The sequence below is a fragment of the Paramisgurnus dabryanus genome, chromosome 18 (assembly GCF_030506205.2).
Source record: "Paramisgurnus dabryanus chromosome 18, PD_genome_1.1, whole genome shotgun sequence".
In the NCBI taxonomy this organism is placed as follows: Eukaryota; Metazoa; Chordata; class Actinopteri; order Cypriniformes; family Cobitidae; genus Paramisgurnus; species Paramisgurnus dabryanus.
The window spans coordinates 3,794,598-3,806,612 of NC_133354.1; the positions used below are offsets into that span (position 1 = coordinate 3,794,598).

A 12,015-nucleotide genomic window follows, 5' to 3' on the forward strand; every position below is an offset into this window, starting at 1 on the left:
TTCTTCTTTAGTAGATGTTTTTAAGATTATCTAAGTGTTTTTGTTATTTTATGACACCATGAGTATTAACTTAGATGGACTTTTAACATACTGGGCCCTATTTTAACGATCTGAAACGCAAGTGCGAAGCGCAACGCGCAAGTGAGTTTGTGGGCGGATCTTGGGCGCTGTTGCTATTTTCCCGGCATGAGAAATAACTCTTGCGCCGGGTGCAAATCAATAAGGGGTTGGTCTGAAGTAGGTTCATTATTCATAGGTGTGGTTTGGGCATAACGTCAAATAAACCAATCAGAACGCTACCCAACATTCCCTTTAAACGCAAGGGCGCAAGTTCCATGGCGGGTTGCTATTATTATGACGGATTTACCAGGCGCACGCCAGGAGCGGTTCACAGCCGAGGAGACTGACGTTCTTGTATGGGGGAATCCCAAGCTTGCGAGCATAAATCGGGCACACCGTGTAACGGGAGGTGGGTCTGCCTCTACACATGACCTGACGCCACCAGAGGACATCGCTGCGTCCACCCTCACAGCTGAAAGGGTTTGGGGGTTTTGAAATCGGACCCAAGAAAGGCAAGCAAGGTCCAACCCCAAAGTACACTTACAAATCAAGTTCATATACATTAAGGTTTCTTATGAAAACATTTTAATTATTATTTACATAAAATAAAATGTAATACAGCCACACAACAAACTTATGAAAATATTTTAATCGTTATTTGCATGAGAATTTTTTAACGCAGCCACACAATAAATAAAAACTATCACCACAATGCTCACCACTATGATTCCCCTTATCTCGTGTATTAATATGTTTAAGTGTAACAATTTATGATTTGCAAAAATAACTGTTGCATCTGTGTAGATGTGCGTGCGTTGTGCACGCTATACGTTATGGTCAAGCATGCGCCCTTAAAATAGCATAATGAACAACGCGCAACGCACCACTGACTTTAAACTTTTTTTTCTGGTCAGTGGCGCAATTGTTTTTTGAAACTGCAAAATAGCATCAGGGATGGTTTTTTGCGCTGAACCGCCCAGGGAGCGCAAGTTCATTCCCTAGTTTGCCGACGTGCGTCTGTGGAGGGAAAAACCCGCTGTGCGCCGGTGCAAAATACGAAATGATACATGCGTCACTGACAAAGTCAATTGCGCTGGGTGCAAGATAGGGCCCCATATCTCTGTATTAAAAAATGATTAAGTTAACTAACAAGTTAACTACACAAAAAAATTATTCATTTAATTTACTAAATTTTTAGTAAGGTAAGTGGTTGCAATCAATTCATTTAAGCTATATTCAAACAAAAGTTTTTTGTTTTGTTTTTCTAATTTTTTTGTTTAAATGTAGCTTTAATAAATTGATAGCGACCACTTACCTTAAAAAAATTGAGTTAATTGAATTAATCATTTTTTCAGTGAAGTTGTGCCTAAATATGAAGAGTTTGGTTCCAAAACGCGATAAACAGCATTTAAAAAAAAATCAAAAATCTTCCAAAATCAGTATTGTATCTTAATTTTACGCAAAATCCAATATCCGCCATGTAATTCTGTCATCTTTTCTCCATTTTTTTTTCAAAACACAATAAACGCCACTTTTCTGCAGAATGGAATAAATCTGCTCCACAAATTACAGCGCACCATTCCACGCAATGTAAACAAACAATGGTGGCGCGTTGAGTTTTCCTCATCTACTTTGTACTTCGTGATCAACAAACAAACAAAAACAAAATAATACTTTAATGGCATTGATAAACCTGTGATGGTTTTCTGTGACGGGAAAGAAACGTAAGCCATCAACATCTAATAATTTACGCGAGAGGCACACGGGAGCCGTTTGCTTGTTCTCCTGACAGCATCAAGCTTTTATCATGCTTACACATTGACCCCAGGGGATCTTATGAAAAACTATCAATAATTTTACTGAAAATCAATGAAAATCGAGCAGGACCAAAACATTTTACATTTGATCGCTGTGAAAAATATTAAGTGACGACGTCATGTTAATTACATCCTGTTAACCCCTGACACACCTCAAAAGGTGTTTCAATAAATGTTACTTTTTTAAATTGAGACTTTTGGCGTCATCGTGCCAGTTTTATGATGTAAATTGAGTGAGCAAAAGCAGTATCTGCTCCAAATATCGACTCAAGAAAATTGGCAGCCTGTATCGGTCATCGGCTAAGGCTGATGAAACAAAAATCGGCATCGGCACAAAAAAATCCATATCGGTCGATCCCCAAATTTAATTCATAATTTTTTTCAGTGTACAAATGGTACCTAAATATATTTTTTAAATATATTTTTATAACATTTTAGTTCATATTCATGGTGTCTTAAAATAGCACAGACAAGTACACTTAGATTATCTTAAGAAGCACTAAAGAAGATTTTTGAGTATGTAAAGTACAAAATTAGTGCGGGATAATAGAGCACTTTAAGTACACGGTAGAAGGGTACTTTTTCACCTGGGAAACCAGAACAAAGCTGCATAAAAATTATTTCCAGTCTAAATGCTTTTTGTCAGTTAAAAAACATGGAAAAACATACTTAACTTGGTAAGTTAATTCAACACTCGCTCTTGTTACATTAATTGGTTTCTGCTATTTTTTAGCTGTATAACTTTCTTTGTTGGTTTGACAACATTATTTAATTGCAACATTTCTGTGAAACCAGAACAAGAATATTTTCATCCTTATCGGCACGTGAGTTAATTACATCCTGTTTACCCCTGACACACCTCAAAAGGTGTGTTTGAAATATTTACACAACTTTATAAGAAATAAAATCAACGTTAGGAAACTTTCACGGAAATTGAAACCTAAGTTAAGCCCTGAGGACCTGTACTTGCACTTGATTAAACCCTTTACTGACATTGGCTTTTTTAAATCCTGACATTATTGAATTAATGTTTAGTATTAAGTAAACTGCCTTTCAATAAGAAAAACATAAACCTCAACAGGGGCGCCAATAACAATTTTTGGCCCTATGCAAGAATATAAAGTTGGGCCCCCTTCCGCACTCATTTTGCACCAAACATACTGTACAAGTCACCCTAGCGGTTACTTTTGCTATTGCTTTTGACCACTATTATCAGTATTTAGTCAGAGACGTTTGTTGCTATAAGATAATTAATTGTGTAAACTCAATATTATAATGAGTAAGATCATGTTTAATAAGTTGTTTAATAATTGTTTTAATTTTAAAATGTAGCGAAAAACATTTATAATCTAATCTCTATACTAATTAATGTCTTTGTGTCAGTTTATTGTTTAAAATGGTCTGCAAATATGCATTTCGTAAGGAATAATTGACGACGGGCCATTGAATTATAAGAAAATAATGCACACCCAAGTTGCAATGCTGCACGACGCGAAGCGAAGTGCCGTTACACCGTGGGTGTGCATTATTTTCAAATAATTCAAAGGCCCGGAGTCAAATATTCCTCTTATACCACGGTAACCACAAACATTGCTCTGGTGCCTATTTTCTAAGACATTTGACAAGTAAGGTGTGCAGTTATCAGAAATTAATGCATACCCACCGAACATTTCTCAGCCAATCAGAATACAGCATTCAACAGACCCGTGGTATTAATATATGTAACAGGTGACCTTTCTACGTCATTACCCAATTACATGAGGTCACGCTGGCGCGTCACAGGACTGGAGGAAGACGAGAAGTTGTGGTTCAAAAGTGCATATTTTTTAGTTTTCTTGCCAAAATTTACAATCGTTTCACTAGATAAGATCCTTATGCCTCGTTTGAGATCGTTTAGAGTCCTTTGAAACTGCAATTAAAACTATTAAGTGTTGGGGTCCATTAAAGTCCATTAAAATTAGAAAAATCCTAGAATGTTTTCCTGAAAAAACATAATTTCTTCTCGACTGAACAAAGAAAGACGTCAACATTTTGGATGACATGGGGGTGAGTAAATCATCTAGATTTTTTAAAGAAAATGGACTAATCCTTTATATTTATTGTGCAGTAGTAAAACTATTGGCAGGGCAAGACAAACTACCAGGCTAGCAGAAAAAAATCTTTATTGTTGATGCCATAATAAGGGCATTCAAATCACAGAATGAAAGCAGAAACAACAACAAAACCCAGAAGTACACAGAAGTAAACACAATAGAAATATATGTGGATTATGTATATGTGGATAGAAACAAATTGTTTGGTAACACATAAGCTCATGTAGCAGTTATGTGAAGGATGTGGGTGTGCTTTACAGTCAGTATACCACAGACAAGCTCTGGGAAATGAAGTTGCTGGATTACAGTAGATATTCAGTGGTGTGTCAAATAAAGAATTGGGGTTGTCACCTAATTAAAATAAAGGCAAACTTTGTGTCTGTTGAGGCTGCAGTTCAGTGCAAATTTGAAGTCAGGGTTTCGAGTCTTTCTCTACTATACCAAAAATGTGATCTGCTTTCACCTGCTGGTGTATATCACTGTAAACAATACTTTGCTGCCTTAAATTTTTTTGTTGAATCAACTCGGATTTACAAGTCATGACAACTTATTTATCTTGACTAGAGATGAGTTGTTATAACTACAGGTGAGTTTTTATAACTTATAAAATTAAGTTGACTTTTCTCAACTATATTTTATAAGTTGTGACAACTCATCTCTGTTGACATGACTTGTAAATCTGCGTTGATTTAAAAAAAATTTTAAGGCAGCAAAGTATTTTTTACAGTGTATCATTTTAGTTTGAAAATGTTTGTGCAACAGAGAGGTTTTGTGAATGTTAAAGGTTTTATGTGGGAACTTTTATTTTAGTGTAGGGACAATGAGAATTACAATAAGTACAGCACAATATCATACATAAATAAAAGACAACCACACAATTGCATTTACCTTTATTCATTTGTCCGACACTTTAATCCAAACATTACATTATCACCATTACATTAAATAATAAAGCGGGTATATTCAGAGTTCAAAGAGTTCAAAGACTTAACAGGTTTTTGTTGTATGTTTACATATATGGGGTTCTTGTTAAACTTGATTTATTTCCAACCACAGAAAAAATTCCTTAATGATAATATCTGTCACGTATTAGCACTGAATGACGTTTAGTGATATTTTTGGCTACTTATTCATGTTATATATATATTCTTTTGTTTAAAGATCTTAGCGCTGTTACAAAAAATTTTCAAAATATGTACCCCACCTGTCACTGGGGCAGTACCCTTGTAAAAATTTCTAATATATACCCTTAGGTACAGATATGTATACATAACTTGGAGGTACTAATAAGCACTTTTTTGGCACAATACCAATATTTCCCTTTGGGGTTCATATTTTTTAGGGGATTTAGAAAAAGAGTGTGAAGTTCTGCTGAATTCAGTGGATCAGGATGTAGAAGATGAACGGCCATAAGAGAAAGAGGAGGTTTTGAGTAGTGACGCTCACAGCACTGTTACACAAATTCCCCTGACAGCATGAGATTTGCCCGTACCCTTGAGGCACATGTGATGCAGCATCACAGATAATTTTAGAGGCGCATCCTTTTACAATCGGTGGCAGAGATGTAATATTTGCTAAACAAAAAAGAAAACAGAAGTCGAATCATAAATAATTGATATGTTAATCATTCTAAACTGACCACCATACAGAAATCGAATAAAACAATAATGTATAGTCTTTTATATGAACTTCAAATGTAAAAACATCTTAACTGTCATGTTCTTGTTTTCACATATATTGTATAATGTTTTTAACAAGTAGTGCAATTAGAAATGTAATTCAATATACTTTGTCATCTATTGGAGAAAAATGTCCTTCTTCTGTTAAGAAATTCTCACCTGGTGCTGTAATGCAGGAGTCTTCATTTCCTACACAGCTTAATTTGTTTGAGCAACTCTTCTCATCACAGTAGTAACATTGTTTTCCATTGGGGCTGTTAGAGCTGGAATCTGTAAAAGAAACAAATCTTATTCTTTCACCTTAGGCTTAAAGGGGACATATCATAAAAATCAGACTTTTTCCATGTTTAAGTGCTATAATTGGGTCCCCCCGCTTCTATCAACCTAGAAAATGTGATAAAGCATGTAAAAAATAGGTCAATGAAATGTAGCTCCCCCTGTGATGTCATAAGGGGATAATACCATCTCTTAAAGGCAGAGTGCACAATGTTTGAAAAACGCTTTGTAAATGAGAGTTGGGCCGACTACCAAACCACACTTGTGGCCAATCAGCAGTAAGGGGTGTGTCTACTAATCGACATCCTTTCCGGGGTTGCGTATGTGTGGGGCGGGTCTATCAAAACAAGGTCCAGATTCTATTGGGGTAGGGGCGTGTTTGTTTAGGTGATTTTAAATGTCAACATTGGCTTTCAAACATTGTGCACTCCGCCTTTAATCTGCACTATCCAACCAAGACACTTCCATTTAGTGCAGAGATCAGCTCATTTGCATTTAAAAGGACACACCCAAAACAACACATTTTTGTTCACACCTATATTTGTTATAATAAATTATCGATGTGGTATTTTGAGCTAAAACTTTACATGTGTACTCTGGAGACACCAAAGGTTTATTTTACATCTTATTAAAAAAGTCTTGTGAAATGTCCCCTTTAATGCTAACATATTGTATAAACAGTATATGGTATCAAGGTCAAGGTCACTTTTATTTATATATCACCTTTAAACAACATTTCTGCTGACCAAGGTGCTTCACAATAACACAATAAAAAAAATCATACATAGCAGACATACAAAAAATTGTTTGTATATAAATAAAACCCATAAAACCAGATGAAAATCAAGACTAAGTTTTAACGTACTAAGACTAACAAATCTAAAAATAACGAAAAGGCCTGAGGAAAAGATATGTTTTCAGAGATGACTTAAATAAAGATAGGGAGGAGGAAAACCTTATTGACAGAGGTAGCAAGTATAATGTACAGTACATAAATTATGTTATATATTAAAGACAATACCTGGGACATCTTGGCTATTGCACAGGTCTGTGTTGCAGCACTGCATAGACACCACTGTCTTTGAAACGCCAACATTTATAGATACATTTCCACAGTACTGTGGTATATAACAGCCCTTAAGTTTAGAGGTAGACGTAACACCAGCTAAAAAAAATAAATAAATTAAAGCATCACACCTGACCAATGGGGTGAAAGAAAGCATATTTTAATTTAAGGTATGCATTTAATATTACTCAATATTTTTCATCATTATTTCATCACTGCTTTTTAATCTTTTGTTGAATGCAGTATTGTTTTTTATTGAATGCGGCATGGGTCGGTAATATGTGTGCTCCCTGGGTTCGACCCCATGACATTTTGCGCTGCTAATGCAATGCTCTATCACTGAGCTATAAAGATTAAACAACAGAAAATGAAAAATGGGAAAAAATAAAATAAAATAAGAAAATAAATACAACACAGATGTTACTCTCCAGTCAGAATTTCAGTCGTCAACTCCGTTACTTGCAATAGTAAATTTACCAGTACCCTCAAAAATACTCAACTCACCCAAAGTTGAAATACTGGTTGCACTCATACAGGTGGTATAGTTTGCTGTGGGACATGTCGTCGCTACGCCTGTACAAGAACCTGTCACTGTCACATTTACACACTGATAACATTTGAGCGAGTGTCCTTAAAAACAGAATGAGAATGTCTTGAACATTGTGCAAGTCAGTACATAGAACATACGTAAAAACAGTATACAAAAATATACTTTAGTGTTTTGTACCAGTACCGTACCTCCAGCAATAAGAGATAAAAGTAGGATAATGAAGATGTTCAGATCCATCTTTGGTATACGTCAAAAGGTGAATAAAATGAAAAGCATTTTCAGTGCCTTCTGTATTAAAGACAAAAGAGGGTGTAGCTGTAATGAAAAAAGTGAAACCTGAATAATTAAGTGGGTGGACAATCTACGGCCGGGTTTACACCTGGTATTAAATTTCAAGTTTAATTTATTTCTAAAGCACATTTAAAAACAACAGAAGTTGACTAAAGTTCTGTACATGCTGTAAAAAGGATCATAAAACAAACAACAATAAAAAGCAAGAGGGCACTTAAGCTCTCAGACTGATTCAAACGCTGTATGTTTTAAGACTGGTTTTAAAAAACAGATTAGGGGCCATCCTCCCAGACAAAGGTAGTGAGTTCCAGAGTTTGGGGGCAACTACGTAAAGGCACGATCGTCCCTGTGCTTCAGTCTAACTTAAGGGACCGTCAGCAGCATATGGTCAGCAGACCTCAGGGACCTTGATGGATCATGGATTTTTATAAGTTCAGAAAGGTAAGATGAAAGTAGGCCATTTAACCATTTGTAAGCAAACATTAAAACTTTAAAATTAGTGCTGGGCAAAGATAAATCGCGATTAAAGGAGCATTTCACCCTTAGAAACATTAATCTTTATTAAAAGTGTGTCATATTTGTAGTCGAAATTAGGGCTGCAACAACGAATTGATTAAATCGATAAAAATCGATTACTAAAAGTGTTGGCAACGAATTTCATAATCGATTCGTTGTGTCACGTGACGCAGAGACGTTTAATAAAAAAAAAGGAAAAACTTCAGTTAAGCGCGGAACGGAGTGAAAACACTTGCACTGTGTCCCAAACCGCCTAATTCCATACTATATAGTAGGCAAAGAGTACGAGAAGTAGTGCTTTTCGCCTACTATATAGTATGGAAGTATGCAGTTTGGGACAGGGCGTCGGTCTCTCTCGCGCACTGTTGCTTGCAGAGTTCGGCGCCTCATGCGGCTTTCACATAGGATGCGGTGTGCGCTGCGCAAGCCATTTTGCTTGTTTGGATGCCCCGTTTCTATTGGCCGCGCGGGTAATCGTCACAGAGCGCAGCGCAAAAGTTAAACTATTTTGAACTTTGACCGCGCTTTGCTCGGCGCAACAAAAAACCGCCCTCGCGCGGCGCAAGCCATTGAAATCAATGGGTTTCTTAGCGCAGCGCACACACACCGCATCCTATGTGAAAGCCGCATCATAGACAGGGCGGCGGAGAAAAGATAAAAAAACAGCAAAGGTAGAGGAAAACCACATGTCAGTGTTTTACTTCTCCCAAACGTAAGCGCGTCACCTGGAAGTTATAGCCGGCAAAGAGGTAAACAAACAAAGACGACACGCTTATGCTTTATGGAGCGACGACAGCGAGTAAAAAAAGTTTCTAGAACGAATAAAAAACTCCAATAATATAAAACAAAGAAATAAAACATTGAGAGAGAGTTGTATGAACGCTTTCCCCCGTCATGGACCTGTATGTTAAATCATCGCGCCATCACTCTCCTGCTGTTCTGTACTGCGCGCTCCAGCTCATGCCGAGCAAGGAGACGCGCGTGCCCGGCCCAACATACAGTGCAACATACAGTAAGTGCCGCCTTTTGTTGCATAAACATCGTCTTACATTTTTAAGGCAAAGTAATGAATGGTGTATTTGCATTTTGCGTGGGAGTAGAAGACGCATCTTCCGTTTTCACAAGACGCATTTATGTTGCCAAATGTAACTGGAACAGTTTTAACAAATGAGATAGCTATCCGATCAGAGAAAACACATAAAGTCAAATATAAGGTACAAAGCTGTCACTGGGGCAGTACCCTTTATGAAAGGTCCTTATATGTACCATTTAGGTACAAATATGTATCTTTGAACTGCCAATATGTACTTTTGAAGTACTAATATGCACTTTTTGGGTACAAAGGTGTTCCTTTTTGAAAGGGTACTGTCCAGTGACAACTTTTGTACTTTTATTTCTGAGAGTGTACTCATATACTATCTTTTTAATCCCATCAAGAGAGGCTCCTTGATGGGAAATGCATCATAAAAAAGTCTATATATTTGGCAGATGTAAAGCATACATGTGTATTTTTTTGTGTTAGTCCATTTTTATTTTATTTTATTTTATTATTATTGTAACAGTGCAGGTGTGTTCAAGGAGCAACATGTGTTTGCAATTTCTAAAGATTTTAGTTCTATTTTGAATAAGGGGTTGGAAATGAATGCTTTTCTTGTTTTTTGTTTTTTATCCGATTCATCGATTAATCGAAAAAAAAAATAATCGACAGATTAATCGATTATTAAAATAATCGTTAGTTGCAGCCCTAGTCGAAATGTAACATGCATTTCGAATTTTGTGCCCATTTGACTGAGAAAAGGGATGTTTGTAGTCTCACCCCCTCAACAAAGATATTGGACTTCCTTCTTTCAATGATGCAAAATGATGATTTTTACATCATTGAAAGAAGGAAGTGCAACACTGAAATCTGTATTTCTCCTGTCTCAGGGGAAACTGGGAGAATGATGCACGACCATTCAAAAACATGACTGGGGTTCTAACTATACAAAGCTTAATGCAAATGGGTCCCTTTAATTGCGTTCAAAATAAAAGTGATTTTTGGCATAATATATGAGTTTGTAATGTGTGCAATTATTATGTATATTTAACCACACACACATACATCATTTCAAATGTATTAATTATATAAATTTTATTTTATTTTACATGAATGTGTGTATTTATATATATACATAATAATTACACACAGCACACAATCATATATTATGCCAAAAATCACTTTTATTTTGTATACGATTAATCGCAATTAATCTTTGCCCAGCACTGCTTAAAATCAATCTTATAACGGACCGGAAGCCAGTGTAGCGAAGCCAATAAGTGCGAAATATGTTCCCGTTTACGTGTTCGAGTTAAGATTAAGCGTAATGCGTTTTGGTTGATCGGATCACACGTGGATGACGTTAAATACAAGTCATCCACGTATCAAAAAGTGGACATAAGAGATGGATTAAAACCATCTGGCTGTTTCCACTTGGCATTACCATGCGTTTGCCTCAATTGGATCACAAGTGGACGACGTTAACGCCAGGTGTCAACGGTGTTCAAAACGTTTTGAGCTCGTCCACTTTCGACCACTTTCAACCACATTCTGAGGTAGTCGAAACCCCTTTTGATCGGATTGCTGTTGTAGTGTAAACACACAAGTGGTTGAATGTGTTTAAACAGCCACACACGACCGCCTTCTCTCCACCCATTTATCTAATCTGAGGTACTAAACACAATGTTTTACGTCTTTTCTGACTTCTGGCGCGAACACACAGTGTGCAGCGCTATTTTTAGCCTTTCATTAATAAAACTAAAGCGGCTGATTTCTGCAGTTTCATTTTGCAAGATTGTGAAAGTTGACCGATCCTATTTCATCAATTGCGCTGAAATATCAGAGAAAGCTCTAACATACATGTACAAACACCGTGCAGCATGTTTACTTACTACATAAGCAGCGTACTCCGACATAATATTAGTTCCTGCCCATATAAACTCATCATTACTCCCGCTTGGGTTTAAATGACAGGAGAGGGACTCGCCCACCCTCTCGACAGACCACCCCTTCACAGTATTCAGGACAGAAGCAGTCGAAAGTGGGCAAAAGAGATGGATTTAAATACCAGGTGTAAATGTGATGTGTCTCTCTTGTCCACTTGTGATCTGATCGATTAATACCAGGTGTAAATCCTTTGGTTTGTATTTTTAGATATTTGGGATTCTTGTTCCCAAGATTTTTGATTGTTGTTTAAAAGTTGTTAAACCTAATGGCTTTAAACGGGAAAGTTGTCCCATGTTTTTTAAGTACATACTGGCTATCTTTAAAATCAGTTTACTGAAAAGTAATTTCTGAATAATCTATTGTTTCTAAAAATAAAACAGGAATTCATTTGCATGTCATAGGGTGTGTAAGGTTCATGTAACAACACAACAACAAAACACAAGGTTGCCCTGCCTAACATTACACCCATTTCAACCCATTTTCAATAGTATCATGCCTATACAATTCATAAATGAATGGATGGATAGGCACTTTAAAAATCACTTGCAATAATCAATTACTACATTCTCTTTACTCTCACGTCTGTGATCCTTGCTGGATCCTCTTCAGTTTGCTAATGGAGCAAACAGGTCTATGGATGAGGCAGTCAACATTGGACTGTATTACAGTATATCCTGCATCTTG

General features: G+C 36.6%; 1 protein-coding gene across 1 annotated transcript; it reads right to left on the reverse strand.

The window, feature by feature from the left end:
* Positions 1-4,836: 4,836 nt before the first annotated feature.
* Positions 4,837-7,856, reverse strand: LOC135721803 (uncharacterized). The gene is made up of 5 exons (XM_065244258.2): positions 7,730-7,856; positions 7,496-7,621; positions 6,947-7,090; positions 5,809-5,919; positions 4,837-5,544 (listed from the first exon to the last, which is right to left on the reverse strand). The coding sequence occupies exons 1-5, from the start codon at positions 7,776-7,778 to the stop codon at positions 5,348-5,350; spliced, it is 627 nt and encodes a 208-aa protein (XP_065100330.1). The 5' UTR covers positions 7,779-7,856; the 3' UTR covers positions 4,837-5,347.
* Positions 7,857-12,015: the final 4,159 nt, after the last annotated feature.